Genomic DNA, 25,282 nt, shown 5'->3' on the forward strand with positions numbered 1-25,282 from the left:
GAGTCCGCCTGCTGATGCAAGGGATACAGGTTCGTGCCCCGGTTCGGGAGGATCCCACATGCCGCGGAGCGGCTGGGCCCATGAGCCATGGCCGCTGAGCCTGCGCGTCCGGAGCCTGTGCTCCGCAACGGGAGGGGCCACGGCGGTGGGAGGCCCGCGTACCGGAAAAAAAAAAAAAGATTGTTAAGTTTCATTCAAGGAAGCAGTTAATTTACTTGCAGATAAGCCTTTTTGGCTTTGTTTGAGTGAATCTAGAATAGTCTTTACTCTTGGGCTAGTTTAGCCTTATCTCTAAAGTGTGGCCTTTCTGAGGTCTTTTTACCAAATTCCCCAACTGTTTAATAGGGTTTTTCCATTCCATTTGTTCAGAACGTGAATGTTTCCAAACTTTATTTAAGATCTAGTAGTTGTTCAGCTTACAGTTCCCACAGTAGTTGTTATTTAACCAGCCTCCTGGAGTTTCATTAAACCTACACCAAAGATTCAAGGAGACTCATGCATATTTCTGGAGCTCTTCATCTGGTTCTCTGCCCTGCAAATTTCAGTTGCCTCCATCTCTCATATTTCCAATTTCTCTCTCCTCAGTTAGCGAGAGTACTGTATTCTGCTTAGCTTTCCTCTCTCCTGTGCTTTGGCAAATATCGCCAGAAAGAAATCTGGGGAAAACCCTGGGCTCATCTTAATTGTTTTTCTTCTTTCCTGGATCACAGTTCTACTGTGCCTATTGTCCAATGTCTGAAGACACTTGTTTCATAGATTTGGTTCAGTTTTCTATTGTTTGTGGTAGGAAGGTTAGTCTAGTACCAGTTATTTATTCATGGCTGTATCACCATAACATTTTTAAAATGTAAACTTTCTACTGAATAATAAAATGCATACTGAAAAATTGCATATATCTTAAATGTACAATTTGTTGAATTTTCTTTTCTTTCCTTTTCTTTTTTTTTGTCTGCCCTGTGAGGCATGTGGGATCTTCGTTCCCTTACCAGGGATTGAACCTGTGCCCTCTGCAGTAGAAGCATGAAGTCTTAACCACTGGATAGCCAGGGAATTCCCAACTTGGTTAATTTTCATTAATTGAACACACGTGTAATCAACACCCAGATCAAACATTATTAGAACTCCATAAGCCCCCTAGGGACCCTTTCCAAACATTAATACTACCTAAGGATAACCAATAGTCTGATTTCTATTACCATATATTACTTTTGTATGTTTTTGAACATTATGTAAGTGGAATCAAGTAATACACAATTTTTGTGTCTGGCTTATACCAGTCGATTTTACGATTGTGAGATTCATTCGTGTTTTGCATGTAGTTGTTGATTGTTCATTCTCTTTCCTGAAAACTAGTCCACTATGTGGATAGTCTAAAATTTATTTATCCTATGAACATTCTTATATATGTCTTGTAGCAAACATATGAATACATTTCTGTTGCATATATACCTAGGAGTGGAATTGCTGGGTTAACCCACTCCAAAAACCACCAAATTTATATAGTTAGTCCAGACTTACATATCCATATCTGTTTGACACCTCCATTTATAAACATCTCAAACTTAACATATACAAAACCATTTTCCTGGGGCTTCCCTGGTAGCAAAGCAGGTAAGAATCCGCCTGCCAATGTAGGGGACAGGGGTTCGAGCCCTGGTCTGGGAAGATCCCACATGCCGCGGAGCAGCTGAGCCCATGCGCCACAACTACTGAGCCCGCGTGCCACAACTACTGAAGCACGTGCACCTAGAACCCGTGCTCTGCAACCAGAGAGGCCACCACAATGAGAAGCTCACGCACCACAACAGAGTAGCCCCCGCTCACCGCAACTAGAGAAAGCCCACACGCAGCAATGAAGACACAACGCAGCCAAAAATAAATAAATAAATTTATATTAAAAAAAAAAAACATTTTCCCCTCCTAGGTTGGCTTAATTCATCTAGTTACTAACGGACTCATCCTTAATGCCCGTATTTTCTTTATCCTTCTTGGCAAACCAATCCATTATTAAGTCCCTTGGATTCAACCTCTGATTTATATATGTCTCAAAATTATCCAAATCTTTCTGTCTCTACTGTCATTACCTTAGTTGAAGCCACCATCATCTCTGGCCGTGACTAATATAACTGTCTCCAGACTGGACTTCCAGCAAGCCCTCCTGTCCTCTTCCAAACTATTCCCCACAAACAGCTTAAGTGAGCCTTTAAATATGTAAATCTGATCCTACTTAACACTCTGTTAGCTACCCATTGACCTTAAGATACATTCCAAAATACAGTCCAAAATCTATAATGTGGCCAGTAAGAGCCTGCATAGTCTGGCCTCTCTGCCTCACCTCAGCTCAAGTTGCTCCCTACACCTCAACCACACTGACTTCCTTTCAGTTCCTAGAACACATCAATTTCTTTCATGCCCCAACAACCTCAAACATAATGTTCCCTTGGCCTGCAACATTCTTTAAGGCTCTTTCATATGCCTGGAGCTTAAAAGGCACTTCTTCAAAGAGCTCTTCCCTGATAGTCCTGGTTAATCTATCATCGCATCCACTAATTTTCCTTCGTAGAACTGATTACGATTTATAATTATGTAATGATTTATGCTTTAACGTCTCTTGCTCCTATCACACTTCAGATCCATCGAGTGTTATGTTCACTCCTGTGACCCATTGCCTAACACTGTGCTTGGCACATAGTATGCAGTCAGTAAGTCCTTGTTTAATAATGCGTGATCAATGCAAAAGCTGGAAGCGGCTGCAGGAACAGCATCTGGCATTTCTTTGCCAAGGATAGGTCCCTCCCAGTGTGTAGTGGTAGGTGGGGCAGGTCTTCTTGTTCACTCAGAGGGGGCTTTTCCCCCTGCTTGTTCGATAAGTGTTTGCTGTAGGGCCGCGTAAGAAACAAACTGCCTCCAGATACAGGCGGCAGGCGGGAGAGATCAGCCTTATGTGTGAAAGACAGCATAATCTGTCACCCGAGGATTTTGCACTCTCTTGACGTACAAGAGGGAAACGCTGCCAGCTCCCTTGGAGGGGGCGAGTCGGTGTGTCTTTCCCCCAGAACCGGATTGGCCTGGACGAGCCGAGGGAACGGGGGCGGGGCTTGATCCCGCCGGGCGCCAGCGACGTCTCACGTGGGCCTGCCCGGCAGAACAACCACTCCCCGGCCCCACAATGCACTGCGGGCAGCGTCACTCGTAGCGGCGGGTTGTGGCTAGACAGGTATGGCTCGGCTCCTCCCAGTCCTCGTTCGTCCCTTCTCCGCGTTGTTCGAACCCCTGCCTGGCCGCTTCCCTCGCTCGCCACGGCCCCCGACCCTCGCCCTCGGGACTACAGACCTACCTACCCCGGGCGGGAACTAAGCTCGTGGCGTGGGGGCGGGAGCGGGGAGTCGTCGGAGTCGCGGAGCTTTGGAGGGGTGGGATTGCGGGGACTTCTTCCCCAACGACTTGAGGGGTCTGTGGGCCGCGCGAACGGCGGTTGCCCTTCGGCTGACCTGCCCTGATATGGGGCAACTCATAGGGTGGTTATAGGGGGCCCGAGGAGGAGGACAGTCGCTCTGGGCTGCCAGCGGTGGGGCAGCATTTCCTGGCGCCCAGGTGTCAGAAACACGGTGATCCTCCTAGGCTGTTTAGGTGGCCCAGAGAGCTTGACGTGGCACTTCCTATTTTTTAGGTAGGGTTACTTTGCCTTTTGTGGGGTTGAATGAGCATTGAACCCAGAATTTTGCCCCCGTTGGCTCGCGGAAACCTCTTAAGGCCTTGTTAATGGCACTTTGGGAACGATGTGGCGTAAAGGAGACCTGAGCAATTAGCTCGACAGGTGGAAGAAGGTTTCGAAATAGGAGGCTGAGCCCCAGCTGGCTTAAATCTCTCTGGAAGTGAAAACAGCTTTGGCTTTTTCTCCTATTTAGTTTCCTGGATCATCCACCTGAGGCGGTGGGAGAGCTTGAGATCCAGTTCCTCCTATGCCTCTTCAGCCAAGGCAAAGCCCAGAGCTACAGTGGCAGCCACCAGGCGGGAGATGTTGGGATCTCAGCTAACAGGTGGAACAGCCACTTTTTGAAACTCTCTGAATCACATTTTGGGTTACTGGCATTTGCTCACGTTCTAAGATAATAAGGAATTAAGCAATACCTTAAATAGTACCTACAGTTTCTGGTGTATGAAGGTTGTAGTTCAGTATTTGAATATGACATCTGTGACCATGCCCTAACTTAAGGGACATCTGGGCATTTCCTGTGTTGAGAACCATGATCAGTTTAGTGCTTGTGTGTGTGTGTATGAATGATTCTTAAAAATCTAAGTATATTTTATACTGGTGTGTGAACAGAGCCTAGGTCTTTTCAAAGGGGTGCCTGTGACCTTCCTGTCCATGTAGTTGAGTAAGAAGCTTGAATATGTTGAGAGGCAATGTCTCATAGGGTGGTTAGAATTAGGCTTGACTTTAAATCTGTCACTTGGTAGTTTAGGGATTGAATAAATTACTTTTCTGGGCTTGAATTTCCTCAAAGGTAAAATGGAACTGATAACACCTACCTCACAGGTTATTGGAAGGCTTAAATGAGGTAATGTGTATAAAGTGTCTGGTAAATAGAGGGCAGTCAATAAATAATAATAGCAAACCCTTAATATTGCACTTTCAGTCTGCAAGGCGATGTTTCGGGTTCCTTACATGTTCCTATGAGGTAGATACCATTAGCATTTTAAAAATAACCCTATGAGATAGATACTGTTGGTAGCCACAATTGACAGGTGAGGATATTGAGCATAAAAAGACAAAGCTTGCCCAAGTTTACCCAGTTACTACATGGTGGAGCCAGTTTTTGAACCAAGGCAATCTGGTTCCAGAGTTCATCCTGTTATCTGTAATACTATACTGCCTCTTAAAGAAAACATAAGCTGTTGTTTAAAATTGTTATTATTTCAAAATGAGTAGCTAGATAGTTTCTGTATCACTGGGTTCTTGCCCCTTGTTGGTTATAGGAGGAGCACAGTGATGTAGAGATACAAGAGACTCAGGTTTAAGCACTGTCGTATATTGGCAGTGGGACATTGAGAAAGGGCGCCTCAGTTTCCTCATCTGTAAAATGGAGGTTTTACCTACCTCACTCTTTGTGAACTATGAGGTGTTACGCAAATGATCGATGTATTCGTGTATGTGTTGGAGGCCCTCTTCGTAGATATAGGTATAATCTACTCTGGAACTCGAGGTCTTGTACATACTGTGCAGTATAAGCACCTGTAATACGAATACCAAAGGCTGCTGGTAAGGTGGGGAGCACAGGCCAAGCTGCAAGATAAACTCTGGTTGTTCTTGGTACCCTTTCCCCCTCTTTTCAAGCTCTGTCTCCCTAGTGACTTCCTGCTAACCTGTGGCTCTATAAAATCCTTCCCTTTTCACTCAATCTTGCCCCAACGCTGTGCATCACAGTTAGTGTAGCTTTCTCCACAAGTAACTCCCCAAGTCCCAGATCTCAGCTAGCACTTTTATAAAATAGTATGTACCAAGGTAGTGTTTCCCAAACTTTGGTAACATCAGATAGGTAATATAATTTGAATGATAAGCAGATGAACTTAAAAAAAATTCTCCAAAAATTTACACACACATTTGAATGAAACAAAAGTTCTTTATATGTTTTAATTTAAATTAGGAGAAGAACCTAACACCTCTAAACTGATTTCACAGATACTATTACTAAGCATAGGGCAAAAAAATAAATCAATTGAAAGACCTGTATTAGGTAAAAAATAGTACAGGTGAGATGCAGATATGGTAAGACTTCTGAAAGTGGTACTTGGGTGACTGAAGTTTGGGAAATAATGGACTAAAATAAAATATGAGTGATTAACCTATTATGAAATGTTTTTTATCTTAAAAGAGGCATTTATGAAAGCATCTTGCTGGAAAGTAGATATAAAATGTACTTATATGTTGGGTTTTGTTTATTACTTTTTGAGTGATTACCTTCCTGGAACCTTGGGCCTACAGTCATCACCCCACAAGGTTCTGAAGAAGACAGGTCAGCATCTTGTTATCTTGGGTCTAAAAGGCTGGTAACCACTGCTATAGGTGTTTGGTGTTGTGGAAGTTTATTTTCCTCAGCCTTTATGTAAATGTTTACCCAGACCTATCTAGATTCTGCTTTGGGCTTTTTCCTCTAGCAGTTGCTATTGGGCAAAGAATATATTAGCCAGCACTCAGATTTCCCTGTGAGTTTGCTGCTGCTGTCTAAAGGCATATGTTATATATTTTTTCTGTTAAAGGTGAGGGAAAATGGACCAGTGGCCTAAAAATGTATCTGTGGCCCCAATAAAACTACTACTGCTCTTGAATCTTCCCATGCAAGTGTTTTAACCTCTTCCTTTCCTCAATTCCTACTGGCTCTTCCTTGGTTTTTCCAGCCACCACCTTGCCTACTCTCTAAGGGTATCCTAACCCTAGCTTGGCCTTGACGTTGACAGATTCCTTTTTCTACTACCACAGTCCAGATAAGATTGGAGTGTGTGTTTGTTTTTTTAAGGAACTGTATTAAGAATTCGAGGTAAAAAGAAAAAAAGGGGGGGTATATTTATTGAGTTGATAAAAGAGAGATTGCTTATCCTAAGGTGATTGAAGTCTATCTGCAAAGTAGTCAAGCCTCACATTGTTCATTGGACAGTCATCCCAGTTTCTTTTGTTAGTTCACTGGTTTGGATGCTAGGTTAAATGACTCGGGAAGGAAGAGATTTAATTTTTTCTCCTCAGAAAAATCCTATCTACTGATAAATACAGGCAATTCTCTGAAAACCTTTCAAGAATTTAGGAAGGGAATATCACTGCTGTGTTGTGCTTTCCATGACAAGCCTAAAAGTGTGTATTAGGAATATCTGAAAGGCAAGTTTGTCTAACTATAGTTTTCCAGTTAAAGCGGTGGGCGACATAGCTTGTGTTGTATTTGCTCTTTCCATCTGAATTTCTTTAATTCTGGACTGATGCTTCTCAGTGGTAGGAACTATCTATTCCTAATGTCTGAAATAGCCCCTGGCATACAGTATGTACTCAGTAAATATTTGTTAAATGAATTGAACTTAACCAGGTTGTTATTCTTTTTTCAGTATATGTTTTAGGAAGTATGAATCATATCTTTCTGTCTTTTAAGTCATAAAAAAGAGCAACTTTGAAGATTACATGAAAGTTGGCACCCTATAATAAAGATTATTCCTAATATTTCTGTTGGGATCCTAGAAAGATCAGGCATAAGGACTGCAGTCTGCTTTTAAATACTACTAAGAATATGGATGTTTGGAAACTACAAGACACAACCCTGCTCTCATGTTAATTCCCAGAGTGATCATTGTGTTGCAGTATACTTCTGGAAAGACAAAGTTTTATATTTAAATCATAAATTTGTAAAGGTATGAATTAAGACATTTTCCTAATTTGTTACACTTAGGCTAAATGTTCAGTTGTGGTTTCATAAATAAAGAAGTGTGATAACAATTTTTAAAAGAGATTCATAGTATAGACCTTATCCCTTGAGGGATCTCTGATTTCTTTTGCTACTGCTTTTAGAAGAAAAAAGAAACTGGTTGAATAGGAAAAAAAATGATTTGGATATGTCATGTTGGAACTTTCGTTCGAAGGTTCCATTATGGTAAAGGCTAATTTAATTCCTGCTGGGTTTTTTTCCTTTTAAATAAATGGAGGAGAAAAATATTAAAGGGTAATGACATATTAATACCTAGCTTTTCCTCAGAGGAAAAGGGGGAAGTAAATTTAAAGCATTAGCTTTATTATTTGGATTTAACGTCAGTCAGTTACCATCATGAATGGGCACTCAGATTTTAACTTGACATAGCAACAAAAGCTAGGGACCACTGGTTTCCAAAATTGGTAGCAGTTGATTTTCTTTGTCATTTTTTTGATATATTACTAAGTTTTTCATTTTTGGAGTGAGATAATATTGACCTAGATGAGCTGGGCAGGTAAGGATTAATTTAGTCTCTGAGACACAATATCTTGAAAACCTATGAAATTGTTACCAGATTTTTCAGTTTTTTACCAGTTGTGCCTCCTGTTAGTGAAGGAGAAGTATTTAGTGGCATTGTGCTCTTTCCTGCCTGGCAGGAAAGAGTTATCACTTAATTTCAGACTGTGAACATGTTTTAATTCAGTGTTTATCAAAGTATGATCCTTAGATAATAAGCATAGTAATTACTTAGGGAATTTGCTGAAAATGGAAAATTCTCAAGCCCCACCCCATAGTCAATGGATCAGAATTTTGGGGGGAGGGTGGACCCAGAAATCTGCATTTCTAATCAAAATTCCAATGGTTTTTACACAGGGGACCACTGTGTGTGTGTCTGTGTGTGTATTTTATCAAAGTTTGACTATTTACCTGATTTCTTTCAGAACTGCATAGGCCTATGCAGTCCTTTTATCTATTTTTGTAAAGCATGATTAGAATATAATAAAAAAGGTAATTATGATTTGCTTCCTGATAAAAAGATTGAGAACAACATTAAAAGTAGTATTCCTTTAGGACTTCCCTAGCGGTCCAGTGGTTAAGACTCTGTGCTCCCAATGCAGGGGGCACGGGTTTTTTTTGTTTGTTTGTTTGTTTGTTTGTTTTTTTGCGGTATGCGGGCCCCTTACTGCTGTGGCCTCTCCCACCGTGGAGCACAGGCTCTGGACGCGCAGGCTCAGCGGCCATGGCTCACGGGCCCAGCCGCTCCGCGGCATGTGGGATCCTCCCGAACCAGGGCACGAACCCGCATCCCCGAACCCGCATCCCCTACATCGGCAGGCGGACTCTCAACCACTGCGCCACCAGGGAAGCCCCAGGGGGCATGGTTTTGATCCCTGGTGGGGGAAGATCCTGTGTGCCTCAAGGCATGGCCAAAAAAAAAAAAAAAGTAGTATTCCTTTAGCTTTAAAATTTATTTTAAATAAAAACATTTGTTCTGATTATAAAAGTAATATGTGCTCATTGTGAAAAGTAATATGTGCTCACTGTGGAACATTACAGAAATTTAGGAAATTATAAAATGATAGCGATAACCCATAATACTATTTTCTGGAGATAAGCATTCTCATTTTGTCATGTTTCCTTCCAATATCTATTTCTCTATTTATCCCTCCCTTCTTCCTCCTCTGTGTCTTTATGGAAAACAGCATATGCAGTTTTGATCCTGCTTTTTTCCTACCTAACATATAAGCATTTTACCACATTACTAAATTATTATTATTATTATTTATTTTTTTTTTTTTTGTGGCATGCGGGCCTCTCTCACTGTTGTGGCCTCTCCCGTTGCGGAGCACAGGCTCCGGACGCGCAGGCTCAGCAGCCATGGCTCACGGGCCCAGCCGCTCCACGGCATGTGGGATCTTCCCGGACCGGGACACGAACCCATGTCCCCTGCATCGGCAGGCAGACTCTCAAGCACTGCGCCACCAGGGAAGCCCCACTAAATTATTTTTAACAAACATAACTTTTTGTTGCATCATATTCCATCATAGCGGTGTACCATAATTTGTTTCACCATCCCCCTATTGTTGAACGTTTAGGTTGTTTTCAGTTATTTCTATGAGAAGAATGTCTTTCTGTTTAAAATCTTGTCTAATTCTTATTATTTTCTTTAAGATAGGGTTATGTATATAAATTTATTGTGGTCAGGGCTTCCCTGGTGGCGCAGTGGTTGAGAGTCTGCCTGCTGATGCAGGGGACGCGGGTTCGTGCCCTGGTCCGGGAAGATCCCACATGCCGCGGAGCGGCTGGGCCCGTGAGCCATGGCCGCTGAGCCTGCGCGTCCGGAGCCTGTGCTCCGCAACGGGAGGGGCCACAACAGTGAGAGGCCTGCATACTGCAAAAAAAAAAAAAAAAAAATTTATTGTGGTCAAAGGGCATAAATATTTTTAAACTCTTGTTGAATATCAACAAATTGTTTTGAGAATGGTTTTTATTCCAATATATACTTCCACATACACTTATGGAAATACCAGAAAGAAGTATTTTTTTAACAGCTAATTTGTGAAGCAAAGTATGATATATCATTGCTTTAATTAATATGTCTTTGATTATTAGTGAGTTGCACATTTTTGCACTGTGTTTATCAGCTTTGGCTTTAATTTCTTACCTAACCCAAATTGTTCATTTTGTTTCAGGTCTTCTCTGTCACTTGAAATGTCTATGATTTTATCTGCCTCAGTCATTCGTGTCAGAGATGGACTGCCACTTTCTGCTTCTACTGACTATGAACAAGGCACAGGCATGCAGGAATGCAGAAAGTATTTTAAAATGCTCTCGAGAAAACTGGCTCAGCTTCCTGATAGATGTACACTGAAAACTGGACATTATAACATTAAGTAAGACATTGGTTTGCTCCATTAGAATCATTTGCTTAGTGGTTGTCGTTTTAATGAAATTTAAGTGGTCTAAATAGAAATTAGTGTTTGATTAGTTTAGGAGAACTTTTCAAGTCAAGAATCATGTGGTTCTGAACTTATACTAAATAGTATTCATCACGTAATCACCCTTCTTATAGTTTCTCTGTGTTTATGTCTGGCTTTAGAAAATTTTATAGTTTTGCAGATTACAGATATTGTATCTTATAATTGATCATTAGATATTTATTGGTGTTCTTACATGCCCAGGAAAACTGTCATGGGAAATATAAAAAATCATACCTGATATCTGCCCTCAATGAACTTAAGAAGTTTACATCCTGATGAAAGGGGATAGTGCTCATCACTATTTATTGTATGTAAAGAAAGTAAAACTGGGCAATGGAATAGTGACTTCATGGTGGTCAAGGGCCTCTCTGAGAGGGTTACATTTGAACAGAGACCTAGAAGATGTGAAAGACGGCAGTCTTAAGAATGCAGTGGATGAGGATCAAGGCAGAGCTGATAGCCAGTGCAAAAAGCCTTCACTACAGATCAAGGGATGGAAGGAAAACCAAGACAATGAAGCAATACGGACACTTAAGAGAGTGGTGGAAGGTGAGGTTAGAAAGGTAGGAATGGGACAGGTTACGTAGGGCCTTCTAGGCTATGATAAGGAGTTTGGATTGAGTTTAATGTAATAGGAAGCCATTGGAGAGTTTTAAGCTGGAGAGTTATATAAATCTAATTTTGGCTTTGAGTAGATCATCCTGGCTGCTATATGAAGAATGGGCTCTAAGAGAGGAAGCAGAGAGGTCATTTGGGAGGCTCTTAGAGAAGTTCAGGTAGAGGTGATGCTTATAACTTGAATAAGAGTGATAAGGGGGCTTCCCTGGTGGCGCAGTGGTTGAGAGTCCGCCTGCCGATACAGGGGACACGGGTTCGTGCCCGGTCCGGGAAGATCCCCCATGCCGCGGAGCGGCTGGGCCCATGAGCCACAGCCTCTGAGCCTGCGCGTCCGGAGCCTGTGCTCCGCAATGGGAGAGGCCACAACAGCAAGAGGCCCGCGTACTGCAAAAAAAAAAAAGGGTGATAAGGATGAGAGGGGGTTGGATTTGGGCTGTATTTTGGGAGCAGTACCAACAAATCTTCCTAATGGATTGAAGTGGAATGTGAGGGAAAGAGAATAATCAGAGTTACCTCTAGATTTTTGGCCTAAACAATGTCCATAATTACTTGGATAATGGGACTGAAATGAGCAAGACTGGAGGATATGTGTTTCAGTGGTAAAAATCAGGAGTTCTGTTTGGACTGTTAAGTCTGAGATGTCCTTTAAACATCCAAACGGGACTTCAGGTAGGCAGTTGGATGTATAAGTCTTAAGTTTAGTGAAGAGAAGGACAAGTGTGGAGATTTAGATTTGGAAGTTAGCTTACAGTTTATAATTAAAACCGTGGGAATAGATGAGACCAAGTGGGAGAGCATACACATGAAACAATTAGAGAACAATTAACTCGAGCAATTTAATACTGATTGTGTATACAGTGGGAAATCAGATAAGAACAAAGTCCATATGTGATATAATAAGGAGAGGGCTTTGTTACTGAGATGAGACATGAGCCATGTCCTGGAGAATTAGTAAGATTTGGCTAAGGCAGAGAGGAGGGCAATTCCAGGTGTAGAGAGGAGGCAGAAAAAGTAAAGACTGTGACTTAGCATGGTAGGTGCATTAACCTGCTCGGCCTGGTGTAGTGAATGGTGATTTAGGGATAGTTATGGGAAATGTGAGATACTTAGCGTGGGGCCAGATCCTGGATTTCCCTGCAAGTTCAGGTTGAGGGAAGTCACTTTGATGATGTAATAGGTTATAGGAAACTCCTACTGCAGGATTGAGGGAAATGACTTGATAAAAAACAATGCTGAGACAGTGAAATAGAGGGTGAAATGGAAAGTCTGAGGAGAGGAGAGGCGTCAACTTATAATTAGGGCCTGAACTGGTAACATACAAGCGCAAATGAAAAAGAAAATGCCAACCAGAAAGACACTTCAGAAGAAGAAACGGTTGAGCCTGATAAGATAGAATACCAGAGATGAAGAGAAGGAAGGGACAGAGATGACTTGGAATTGGAATTGGACAGAATGAGATCTTTGGAAAAGGTTGCTTATGGGGTGAGGGAGAAGAGGAAGACAGTGAAGCTCCATTTTGAGCATTTTAATTGAGGTTATGACAAGGTGTCCAGTTGAGGTGGGATAGAGATTTTGGAATCATTCACATAGAAATTGAAACTGTGAGGGTAGAAATGCCCACTGAGTTTCAGAGAGGCCCAGAATAGAACCTTTAAGAAGGTCCATATTTACTTGGATTACCTGGGATAATGAGGTATTATCTTTAATTGGGTTTTCTGAGAGTTTTAACTAGAAAATGTGGTGGTGGTCATGGTAGTTAAAATATGTCTAAAACGATGTCTTAGTGTACTTCTATTTTTTGAAGAAAAAGCCTGAAGCATTCTAATATTTAATAGGCTCTTTTAGTGCTCTGGGTGTAGTGTTCTGAGTTTCAGTTATTGTATAGTGTTGTAGACAGATACCAGCATTACAGAAGATTGGCTTGAATTGTATTAATTCTGGCAGATATCCTGGACTTGAAAAAAAACAAAAAACTTCTTTGCAAATGTTTTTTGTTCCTCTACCTATTGTCTTAAAAGTAGAGTAGAATGTAGTAAAATGTTAACACCCCTCCAGTGCCCAATGCTGTTTAATTGTTGTGAAGTCTAGATTTTGTATTATTTATTTGCACCCCATGTTATTCCACAAAGGATGTGAGGCAATTAAAAAAAAAAATTCAAGAGTACAGGTAAGAGAATCATATGAGCGAAAAAATAAACATAGAATAATAAACTGAAATAACATTTTTTTCTGGAGATGCAAACTATGTAGTTTGTTCATTTTTTAGAAAAGGGCTACAAACATTGTTCTGAACTTCCTTGGGGCCAAAACAAAGGGGGATAATAGATCATTTATAGAATTCACAGTATCCATTGGATAAAAACGTTGCTTTTCATGTTATTGAAACCTGCTATACATAAAGAGCGACAGAATTTGGATAGCATTCTTCCAGGAACTGTAACAATGAGCTTTTTATGATTTTTCTTATAATATTGCTTAGTGTAAACAAATAGCATGATGCAAAAAGCAATTTATTAGTGAGTTTAGGAGTGCAGTGAGTCAGCAGAGGTCTAATCAGCCTGATTTAAGAATACAATTTAGAAATGTCTAAAGGATTAAATAGATGACATGGCCCCCAGAACCACACATAGAAAAGCCTCTTTGTATATTTTTGTAGACAAGTGTTTTTTTTGGTTTTTTTTTTTTGCGGTACGCGGGCCTCTCACTGCTGTGGCCTCTCCTGCCGTGGAGCACAGGCTCCGAACGCGCAGGCTCAGCGGTCATGGTTCATGGGCCCAGCCGCTCCACGGCATGTGGGATCCTCCCGGACCAGGGCACAAACCCGCGTCCCCTGCATCGGCAGGCAGACTCTCAACCACTGTGCCACCAGGGAAGCCCTGTAGACAAGTTTTAAAAAAGGATTGAATGACAGAATTTTCAGCTCTAGTTCCTGACAAGAAAGAACCTGGATTTCATATATTTTCTATTATTGATTGGAAGCCTTGTTAGTTGGTTTCTAGGTTATTGAGGTGTTTATGCTATATGACAATAAATTTAGCCTGAAATATATAAAATTGGGAATTTATGTGTTACCTGACTTATTTAAAATTCTCATAGGACACCTCTTTTTTTAACCACCACGAGTTTGCCAGATAAAACTCACAGATCTGCAGTAGTTGTAGCACAGCATGAAGCTGGCACCAGTCTGCTTTCTCAGCCGTGTTTTTAAATGCTTCTTTCTTTCAAAGCCCAGCTTATAGCTTGTGTCTTTTGAATCACCTTCTGCCTCATTACTACTATTTATTGGGTTGGCCAAAAAGTACCTTCAGTTTTTTAAGTAAAAATAAAAGACTCATTTTCACCAAGAACTTTATTGAACAACGTATTCACCCTTTTGTTCCACTACCTTCTGCCATTTTTCAGGCAACTTCATAATTCCATCTTCACAAAACTTTTTATCTTTTTGAGCAAAGAACTGTTCCAGGTGCCTTTTACAGCCTTCCAGGGAATTGAAATTTTTTCCATTAAGGGAATTTTGTAAAGACCTAAATAAATGGAAATCCGAAGATGCAACGTCTGGTGACTACGGCGGATGAATCAGAACTTCCCAGCCAAGCCATAACAGTTTTTGCCTGGTCATCAAAGAAACATGCAGCCTTGCATTATCCTGATGGAAGGTTATGCGTTTTCTGTTGACTAATTCTGGACGCTTTTTGTGGAGTGCTGCTTACCATTGGTCTAACTGGGAGCAGTACTTTTTGGAATTAATAGTTTGGTTTTCCAGAAAGAGCTCGTGATAGAGGACTCCCTTCCAATCCCACCATATATATACAACATCACCTTCTTTGGATGAAGACTGGCCTTTGGTGTGGTTGGTGGCAGTTCATTTCGCTTGCCCTACGATCTGTTCCATTCCACATTATTGTACAGTATCCACTTCTCATCACCCATCACAATTTGTTTTCAAAACAGAACGTTTTCATTATGTTTAAGAAGAGAATTGTATGCAGAAATACAGTCAAGAAAGTTTTTTTCACTTAACTGTTGTGGAACCCAAACATCAAAGTGATGAACATAACCAAGCGGGTGCAAATGCTTTTCAGCACTTGATTTGGATATTTTGAGTCTGTCGGCTACCTCCTGCATGGTATAACATTGATTGTTCTCAATTAATGTGTCAATTTGATTGCTATCAACTTCAACTGGTCTACCTGACCGTGGCGCATCGTCCAGTGAGAAGTCTCCAGCACAAAACTTCACAAACTACTTTTGATGTGTTTGATCGGTCACAGCACCTTTTCCATACATTGCACAAATCTTCTTTTGCATTTCGGTTGCGTTATTACCCTTCTTGAAATAATAAAGCAAAATATGCTGAAAATGTTGCTTTTTTATCTTCCATCTTCAATATTAAAATGGTTACACAAAAATTCACCAACTTTGGGCTTCCCTGTTTGACGCAATGGTTGAGAGTCTGCCTGCCGATGCAGGGGACACGGATTCATGCCCCGGTCTGGGAAGATACCACATGCCATGGAGCAGCTGGGCCCGTGAGCCATGGCCGCTTAGCCTGCGCGTCTGGAGCCTGTGCTCTGCAACGGGAGAGGCCACAATGGTGAGAGGCCTGCATATCGCAAAAAAAAAAAAAAATTCACCAACTTTGATAAGTCTTTTTTTAAACGTACGCTGATATGACAGCTGTCACATACAACCTAACAAAATTGTTTCGAATGAAGTTAAAGACAACTAAGTGCTACTAGAGCCATCTTATGGAAAAAACCGAATCGACCTTTTGGCCAACCCAATGATTTCTTTAGTGATCTTACTCCCTTCACAGATTGCCTGTAGAACTTGTTGACTGACTTTTTCATCATTTTTTTCTTAATAATATTTTTAAAAATTTCTATATCCACTCTCTACAACTAGGTTGTAACTCATTGAGATAGTTGATGTGCCCTGGCTTATATTATTTTTGATTCCTCATCTCTTAGCATTGTGGTTTTCAAATTTTTACAGAAATTTAAGTGCTCTTTGCAGAATACCTCTGAGAAGCAAAGCTAAGTGTCTAATTATGTGCTAAATCAGATGGTACCTCACATTAGATTCTAGTTGAATAGGTAAAGGAAGTCCAAAGTTTTAAGGAAAAGAAATAGGTAACATTTAAAATTGTGAAAATTCCTTTAACTTTCTACCCCTATGTATTGGGAAAAAGATGAATTTCATCAGATTGTAGTAGCTGAATAATTCAGTTCAGCTAATGGAGCACATTCTGTGGAGCCTGGCTTGTGCTGGCACAATGCCTTGCATATATCATAGTAGCTGTTACATGAGGGATGGTTGTTTGTGGGGTATGGCAGGATTCTGAGTGCAATGGAGTTAAAGTTAAATCTTCATTTCCTCCAATATTCTTCAACTTGACTCATTGATTGGGGGTGGGGGTGGGGGTGGGTGGGTAATCCAGGTTTGTGATTTCTTTTCACATTACATAGTGATATTATAATTCTTTGTATAAAATTTTAAGGAATTCATCTGTTTTATTATTTGAAGGATGCTTAAATTGTAATAAATGTTTAATAGATAAACTTACGTTACTACTTAGGAAACAACAGTGACTGAAGCAATAATTATGAACCATATGAAAATTAAGTTGTGTCTTATGAGACCTTAAAACTTTGAGATTGGTTTTAGGTGCTTAAAAATCATAGTTGTACATTTTGATAAACGTTGAGACACTGATCTTATGAAAAGACAAACACTTTGGGAGGTCAGTCATACTCTGTTGAGAGTTTTAGTGCAAGAAGTGAAATTCCTTAGTTCTTTCACAGTAAATTCATTTGAAGTCTGATAATGGCCGTGAACTTCATAGGTTCTCTCCTTACCTGAGGAGTTGCTTTCTTCATATTTGTCTTCAGACTGCTACCTGCAGCCAGGAATGCTGTTTTAGACTTACCTGCCTTTTGGTTTTTGTTTCTGGCTTTCCTTTCACTCTTTGGTAGTATTTTCTGATTACGGGAGTAACAGCTTCAACAAGGACCCAGTTATTAAGTACCTGCAATTGCCAGGCAATTTAGTTACTTTTCATTAAATTTTGCAACAGCTCTGTGAATGGCTTTTAAATAGAACTTTTCCCCATTGCCAAGGGCAAAAACACAACTCACAGGAGCTTAAGCAAAAAAAGGGTATTGTGAAGGATAAGCCAGTTACCTAGTTGGCTGGAGCCAGGGAATCAGATGTTATCAGGAATCTTTGTCTCATTTCTCCAGTCTTTCCTTTTGCAGACAGATATTCTGCACATATTGGAAAACACTGCACAGGTAGCTCCAGGCTTACTTCATTCCAGCTGGCAACCCCACTGCCTCCATGTTTCAAGAAAAGGACTTCAATTGGCCTTGCTGTGTGATGGCCCATCTCTGGACTAACATTGTGGTTGGCGGGCTAAGGTACTCTTAGTTGGCCTGGCCTGGATTACATGCCCACCCGTTTGATGGGCAGCTTTATCAAAGCCGTATAGAGTAGGTGGTGGGGCTGGAAATAGTTCTTCAAAGGGAAGGGGAGAAGGGACGCTGGGCAGATAGCCATTATAGTACTACCAACCCTATTTTCAGAAGAGGGAACTGAGACTTAGGGATGTAAAGAAACTTGTTCAAAGTCACAAAGCTAATAAATGGTATATCTGACATGCAGTCTTTTTTTTTTTTAATAAATATATTTATTTATTTATGGCTGCGTTGGGTCTTCGTTGCTGTGTGCAGGCTTTCTCTAGTTGCGCCGAGCGGGGGCTACTCTCCGTTGCGGTGCGTGGGCTTCTCATTGCGGTGGCTTTTCTTGTTGCAGAGCACGGGCTCTAGGCATGTGGGCTTCAGTAGTTGTGGCATGCAGGCTCAGTAGTTGTGGCTGATGGGCTCTAGAGCGCAGGCTCAGTAGTGTGGCTCACGGGCTTAGTTGCTCTGCAGCATGTGGGATCTTCCCAGACCAGGGCTCCAACCCACGTCCCCTGTATTGGCAGGCGGATTCTTAACCACCGCGCCAGCGGGGAAGCCCCATACAGTCTTTTTGCTTCAGCAATCACATTATTCTCTGGTAAAAGATGGAGTTATCTCCTTTTACCCTTAACCTCTTTCTTGACAGGGTGCATTCCTAATTCTCCTAATCCTTTTCACTTTATGGACAACAAAATTAACCAGGGAAGAGAATTAAGTGAAACTACTCCCCCCCCCCGCTTTTTGGTTGAGTAATGATGAGGAACAGAGTATATGTGAAGTCTAAAATTGATGAGATAGCATTGTCTCATTGAAGACAAGGTGTTTGGTGGGGAGGGGGTGTGACAGGGGAATGCAACCGACCAGTAGCTACCAGACCACTTGGGGGGAGAATGTAACCTGTGTTTTGTCTCATTATTAGCATCATATCACTTTTCTACCGTTTAAAATTATGGTAAAATCCACAGCTTTTCAGCACCACATATGTTAAATAGGCTCTTATGAACTGGTCTAGGAATCTAATTACGCTTACAGTACAGTTTCTGTAGGTGCAGTAAACTTCTGGAATACAACTAACAGGCAAATGAGGGACTGTCTACGATTGGTTATCTGAAAAAAGTCAGGATCTTTATTCTCTGGTGTGTGAAGGTGTGAAGGTACTAGGGTTAGTGGGAAAGGGTGAATCAGGAGATTAACTCTGCAGAAAAAGAAAAGGATGTCAAAGGCAAATTTTGTATCCAAGGTTTTGATGGTGTAATCACCTTTGGCTGCTTAAAATCATCTGATTCTCCTTTAGCTTACTGTTATAAGTTGCTATCACCTGGCATATTACATATTAATACATATTTTCTTATTTAATGAGGTTTAAATTAGTGACTAAAGTGGGTCTTTTATTTATGGGATAATGTATTTAGCTCTTCACCATTGGAGGATAATTGAAGGTTGGCTACCTAAGAGAGGAATAAGTGAGAAAATACGAAGTTCCTGGTAGAATGCTGCTCATGGCAGACAGTGTTACTGAGTTCTCTTTCTGGTTCTTATCACCTTACTGTCCTACTGATGCTGAAGTCTTGTTTTCACCTTGTTTCTCATCAGATGTATTTGGTGATAATAAATTCATAAGGTATACTGACTTTCATAACATCAAACCCTTTTTTATATTTAAAAGTGTAAACGCTTTATTTTAGGGAATGGAGTTCAGTATGGAAGGTTCTCTTTCGAAAATAAAATTTTTCTTATGCTTAGCAATTTTAAGAGTAGATTAGAGATTTCATGTCCTACTGGAGAACTTTTCTTCACCCAGGGAAGCTATTTACTGGGTAAATATGACTACAAAGGATAAGCAGATTTCCTGTGTGCAATGATACAATAGCAGTATGAAAACTATATGTAATACAAATATTATTGCTGTTTCAATTTATAAATAGTTTGCTATATACTTTGTCATTTGGCATGCTAAAAAATTCAGTGTTGTTTCTTTAATCTTGTTTTGTATATCGTTTTAAGTGTATTCCCAGTACCTAATTGCAGGCGCCTGGCGGGCAGGGACTTGGTCTTTGACATCAAAGCCTATAGAGTAGAATGCTGGACATATGCTAGGTGCTCTATTATTTGCTGTGGGGAAAATCATCGTTTTCACTTATTATTTAGTTTGGTATAGCAAGTCCTAATAATGTCGGTGTTTAATTGGTGATGTCTAAAATTTTTTTTTTTTAATTTATTATTTATTCAATTTATTTATTTTTGGCTGCATTGTGTCCCCGTTGCTGCGCGTGGGCCCTCTCCAGCTGCGGCTTGTGGGCTGTAGGCACGCGGGCTTCAGTAGTTGTGGCACACGGGCTTCGTTGCTCCGCGGCATGTGGGATCCTCCCAGACCAGGGCTCGAACCCGTGTCCCCCTCATTGGCAGGCAGATTCCCAACCACTGCGCCACCAGGGAAGCCCTAAAATTTTTTTGACATTTCATAAATAAAATTAGATACCAGGAAAAGTTTAGTGTCTAAAACCACTTATTCGTTTTGTTGGACTTTAGGAATCGCTTGAGGTATGGCCTGCTTGGATACATGATAAAATTAGCTTTTAAACAAAGTGATTGAAAGGGGTAAATCCTTCTACCTAGAGTTTGAAATTCCACCAGCCTTACCTGTTCAAGACACACTTGATCTTGGAAGGCCCCAAAGAAGTTCCTAGTGTGTGTGTTGTGGAGAGGAACCAAAGATGTAATGAGGTTGGATAAATTCCTTGGCCAGAAGAAAGGCAGTAGCTATAGAGATCAAATCCCATTGGTCCCAAAGCACAGAAGTGGAAGGAAATAAAAAAGAAAAAGGAAATTAGAGAAAAGTAGGAAGAAAACAATGGCAATTTAAGAATTGTGCTCAAGGTGGAGAAAAGAAGACTTTGTGTTGTTGTGAGATTAGTAAATGACAGTGATAAAAGGAAAGCAGACATACTTGTTAGACCTTTATAACCATCTGGAGGTACTCACTGCAGTGGTGAGTGATTCTACATGGTCCCTGAGAACAGCCCTGTGTTTTAAGCAGGGGGATGTTGAAGACTCAGTGATCTGAACTGAAGCCTTCTGGTAACACTGACCTGGAAGAGCCGGTGAAGTTCTGCTCCCTTCTGTCATTTGTCAAGTATTTATTGACCTTCTTCTTTGTGTAGATACCACTGAGCTGTGCAATTATCTGTGCACAATATACTAAACAAATTAGGTATAATGATGCCATCTATGCACTCATTTATTTACTAATTTACTGAGCACTTATTGTGTACTAGACATAATATTCTAGATGCTAAGAATACAGTGGTGAACCATAAAAAAATCATCCCTGCTCTCATGGAGCATAGATATTAGTGAGAGACATTACAACAAACATACAAATATATAAGTACGAGCTGGGTTAGTTACATGAAGAAAAATAACAGGTGCTTTGTTTACAATAAAGTAAGAATGAAATTAGATAAAATATGTAATATATTTAGCAAAGGGCCTAGTTCACACTAAGTGGTCAGTAAACCGTAGCTGCTACTGCTACTACTTTTCTTCCTCCTCATCAAGGCAGAAGGATAACAGCCAGATTGTCTATAACAAGTGAGCTAAATGAACCTGATGGACGGGCTAAAGGCTGCACAAACTGGCACGCCTCTAGTGACGTTAGACTATTTCATGTGAGTAGTCCTCAGTGCGATGGTAGGAGTCTTTCAGTTTGTACCAGTGATATGAAAAAGCAGAACTTTTGATAACAAAGGTAAATCAACAGAGCTGTATGTACTTTTGGAAAACTGGCTTTGCATTTCAAATAAAGACAGCATTGTAAAGGTAAATTCACTATGAAAAGTCATAATATTATAGAATATAGCGTTTTCAGAGAATATCATGCATTTATAGAAAATAAAGACTTTGGAATAAAGACTCTGAAAACGTTAACATACAATCTTAAAAACATAGGTTATTTTTTTTTTTTAATTTCACAAAAAATTCTCCAGTTAGATTGAGCTCAAGCAAGAAAAACCATTTGGGATAAACTCACGTAGGTGTCTGTGGTTTACTTATTAATATGGAAGTATAGTAAAACCCTGTTATAGAACAAGAAATAGAGTCTAAAAGCTTTAGTCGTCTTATTGAAGGATAGTGAAATAACTCCTATCTAGCCACTTGGAAGTTCCAAGTGTGTAGAAGCCAGTCACCAATTGTGTTTTATCCCAATTCAAGTTATTGTAAGATATATTTGAATGCTAATGACATGTCAAAGAATTTTGATAACGGCAGGGAAGATTATTTTGGAAAGGGAAAAGTACTTGGGAAAATCATACTTTGATTTTTGATTTAGTTGTCAATTTTGTAGGAAAATACAGTATGTTATGACTAAACTTTTTTGACTGTGACCCATAAGAAGAGATGTATTTTACTTTGTGACCATTACTTAACATACAAATAGGATAAACAAAAGTTTTATGAAACAATAAACATTCTGGTATTTTCTGTTATATTCTATTTCCATTTTTAAGAAAACGCTGTGTGTAATTCACTGAACTAATTTTATGATCCGCTAGTGGGTCACAAGTTGCAGTTTGAAAAACGTTGCATGAAATGACTGTGTGTTAAGTGGAACTTCAGAAAGGAATTCCAGGTTATTCCAGAAGCATAAGATCAGCACAATTTCACTAGTAGTATATCCCACACTGTTAATAATAGACGATTAATAGGTGCGAACCCCACATCATTTGGCTGCCTTGGATGGTCTTTTAAGAAAGAAAGATATATGTACATTTGCTTGCATATGCATAAACTCTCACCGGAAGGATACATACGAAATTAATAACATGAGTTGCTAGAGGGACAGAGAACTGGCTATCTGAGCAGAGGTGGGAATAAGACTTCAAGTATAGTATTTCCTTTCATTTATCATTCTTTTAAAATTTGAGTCGTGAATATATTTATTTTAAAAGTTAAATTAAAAATAGTAAATAAATTCTGCTACTACAGTATTAGAGAAAAGAGGGGAGAGGGGGACTCCAACATGGATCAGGATTTGGCAGTAAAAATTGCTTTGATAGATTAGCAGTGTCTGGCATGGGAGTGGGAGTTAGAGCCTGTATGCTCTGTTTGCTCCCCTTGATCTAGACCAGAGCTATGTTGATAGTACCATGAAAGAATGTTTAAGTGACTCATTTAAAAGGGTTAATTTTTGTCCCATACTCTGCTTGTTACAGGGGAGTGTATACTTTACTTTAGAAAGTTTTTTTTTCAATAGAAGATGGTTAATTTAAACATTTTTGTTTTTAATTTTTAACTTGTTATTTAGAAATACTTTCAAACTTTCAGAAAAGTAGTACGAATAAGAAAATTACAAATAATACTTGTTCCCAGACTCACCTCTTGTTAACATTTTACCCCATTTGCTTTATTGTTTTATCTGTCTACCTGTCTATCTGTCTGATTTATTTTTGTCTGAACCATTTGAGAGAAACTTACAAATACCATGCCCCTTTATTCCTAACTACTTCAAAGTGTATTTTCTAAGATTAGGGGTATTCTCTTACTTGACTATAGTACAGTTATCAGGTCTATTAAATTTAATATTGATACCATACTTTCACCTAAACTACTGTACCGCCTGTTTTCCGTTTTTGTCAGTTGACCCAGGAATATCCTTTACAGCATTTTTCCCCCTCTCTGGCACAGGATCCAGACTAGGGTTAGGTATTACATTTAGTTGTGTCTCTTTAGCCTCCTGTGATCAGAAACATTTCCAAAGCCTTTATTTCTTTGTTTACAACATTGAGGTTTTTAAAGAATACAGCACCCCCATCCCTCTTTAAAGAAAATAGAATGTTGATTATTCTGATGTTCCTTCATGATTAGATTCAGGTTATGCATTCTTAGCCAGAATACTACATAGCTGACATGTCTTACTGAGGCACAGGAAGCCCATCTTCCCCTCATTAGTGATTTTAGAGTACTTGGTCAAGGTATTGTCTAGTTTCTACTGTATAATAAATACAGTAGAATTCCCTTGCAGCCAATAAACAATCCATGGGAAGACATTTTAAAGCCATGCAAAATTTCCTGTTCCTCACCAAAATATCCACCTAGATTTAGCATCCATTGATTTTACTTGCTTGATCCAGTTTTTGCTCTGTGGGTTGCAAAATGCTGCTTTTTCCAGTTCTAACACTATCTCCACATTTACCAGGTGTCACTCAGCATTCTGCTGTGAACTAGTCTTCCTTTCTTCCCTTTTGTTTGTTGTTATGAACTCATAAATTCTCTTCTTTCCCCCTAATGATTCATAATTCATTATTATGTGAGTAGAGGATTTGATGCTGGGGTCAGTGGATGACTTTAGGAGGTCAGTAATCACCTGACCTTGAAATTGTGTGCCAGGTTCTGGGTTGTTTCTGGGGAGAGTGTCCATAACTTTCATCAGAACCTCTAAAAAGTTCTTGATTCAAACAGTGTTAAGTTCCACTAAGTTGAAGGGTTGAAATGTTAAGCTGTTACCCTTATCTGTTTGAATAGTCTTTCCTGATTTCTACCCCAAGTGATAAGTAACTGAAGTGTTAGAATCATAATATGTGTCCCTCTCTAGATACATTTTACTTTTTTTTTAATTAATTTTTATTGGAATATAGTTGATTTACAATGTTGTGTTAGTTTCTGCTATACAGCAAAGTGAATACATTCCACTTTGTTGTCTACTGTTTTTAAATTACAACTGAAACTAGTATCATATTTTGGTTCCTTTATTTTTTTTTGCTGAAATATGTAATAAATGTTAATATTGTCATTGCCTCTGTAGCAGCAGTTTATGGTGTATAGAGCCAGTCTTCTGAAGTAACGAATTACCTTGATTTAATTTGAAATTTTAAATCCAATGTTTTTTACACTGTAGTTTTATTAGCTCTATGGGAGTGAGCTACATGATGTTGTGCACTGAAAATTACCCAAATGTTCTGGCCTTCTCTTTCCTGGATGAGCTTCAGAAGGAGTTCATTACTACTTATAACATGATGAAGACAAATACTGCTGTCAGACCATACTGTTTCATTGAATTTGGTAAGGGCCTGATTTTTTTTTCTTTTTCATTATCCTGTCTCCATTCAGTCGTAAATGATTTTTCATCTAATACTAAGGGGCAGAGGGAAAACTCAGAAAAGTCTGCTAGCTTGCTTTTGACAGAATAATTTGACAAATGGTCTATAAATTATGGCAACCTCTTCATTTAGGTGCCTCTTAAAAAAATTCTGTTTCAGCTGTGTAGAGGATCCTGATTATTGGTTCAAAGAATTAATTCCAGAGGTTAATTTTTCAATGAGAAATTTATAAGCTAGAGGTTCAGAGTTTTGTCTTTATGTGATAGTATTTTTAGGCTGCTTAATGTAGAACAGAGGTTGGCAAACATTTGTTGGAAAGGACCAGATAGTACAATTTTAGGCTTTAAGGATCATTTGGTCACTGTCACAGCTACTCAGCCCTTGCTATTATAGCTTGAAAACAGCCATAGGCAATACATAAATGAATGAGTATAGTTATATTCTAATAACATTTTATTCACACACAAAAAAATCAGCAGGCTAGATTTGGCCTATGGACATTAGTTTGCTTGACTCCTGATGTAGAAGAGGGAAAAAAAGTAAATTCAAGGTGTAAATAGTGAAAATAAAATCGGAAGAAATTTAGGAAATGTCTTTTATTGTTTTCATTAAATTTTTTCTTTAAAACATCTGTCCTAATGGTGTAAGCAATAAATAAGAAAACAGATTTATATGAA

The 25,282-nt window shown here is 39.7% G+C and overlaps 1 protein-coding gene across 3 annotated transcripts in view; it reads left to right on the top strand.

The window, feature by feature from the left end:
- Positions 1-3,138: 3,138 nt before the first annotated feature.
- Positions 3,139-25,282, top strand: part of SEC22A (SEC22 homolog A, vesicle trafficking protein) — an 83,996-nt gene continuing 61,852 nt past the window's right edge. The window contains exons 1-3 of one of the 3 annotated variants that reach the window (XM_027106572.1): positions 3,139-3,217; positions 10,142-10,342; positions 24,404-24,567. In XM_027106572.1, the coding sequence (XP_026962373.1) occupies positions 10,161-10,342; positions 24,404-24,567 (346 nt within the window). In that variant the 5' untranslated portion in view covers positions 3,139-3,217; positions 10,142-10,160. Of the gene's footprint in view, positions 3,218-3,300; positions 3,671-3,910; positions 4,041-10,141; positions 10,343-24,403; positions 24,568-25,282 lie in introns of those variants that run through there. The other 2 variants (XM_027106581.1, XM_027106564.1) reach the window with 2 other exon arrangements.

Source organism: Aethalodelphis obliquidens, unplaced genomic scaffold (genome assembly GCF_003676395.1).
Source record: "Aethalodelphis obliquidens isolate GAN/ISIS:26980383/991018 unplaced genomic scaffold, ASM367639v1 scaffold1, whole genome shotgun sequence".
NCBI classification, from domain to species: domain Eukaryota; kingdom Metazoa; phylum Chordata; class Mammalia; order Artiodactyla; family Delphinidae; genus Aethalodelphis; species Aethalodelphis obliquidens.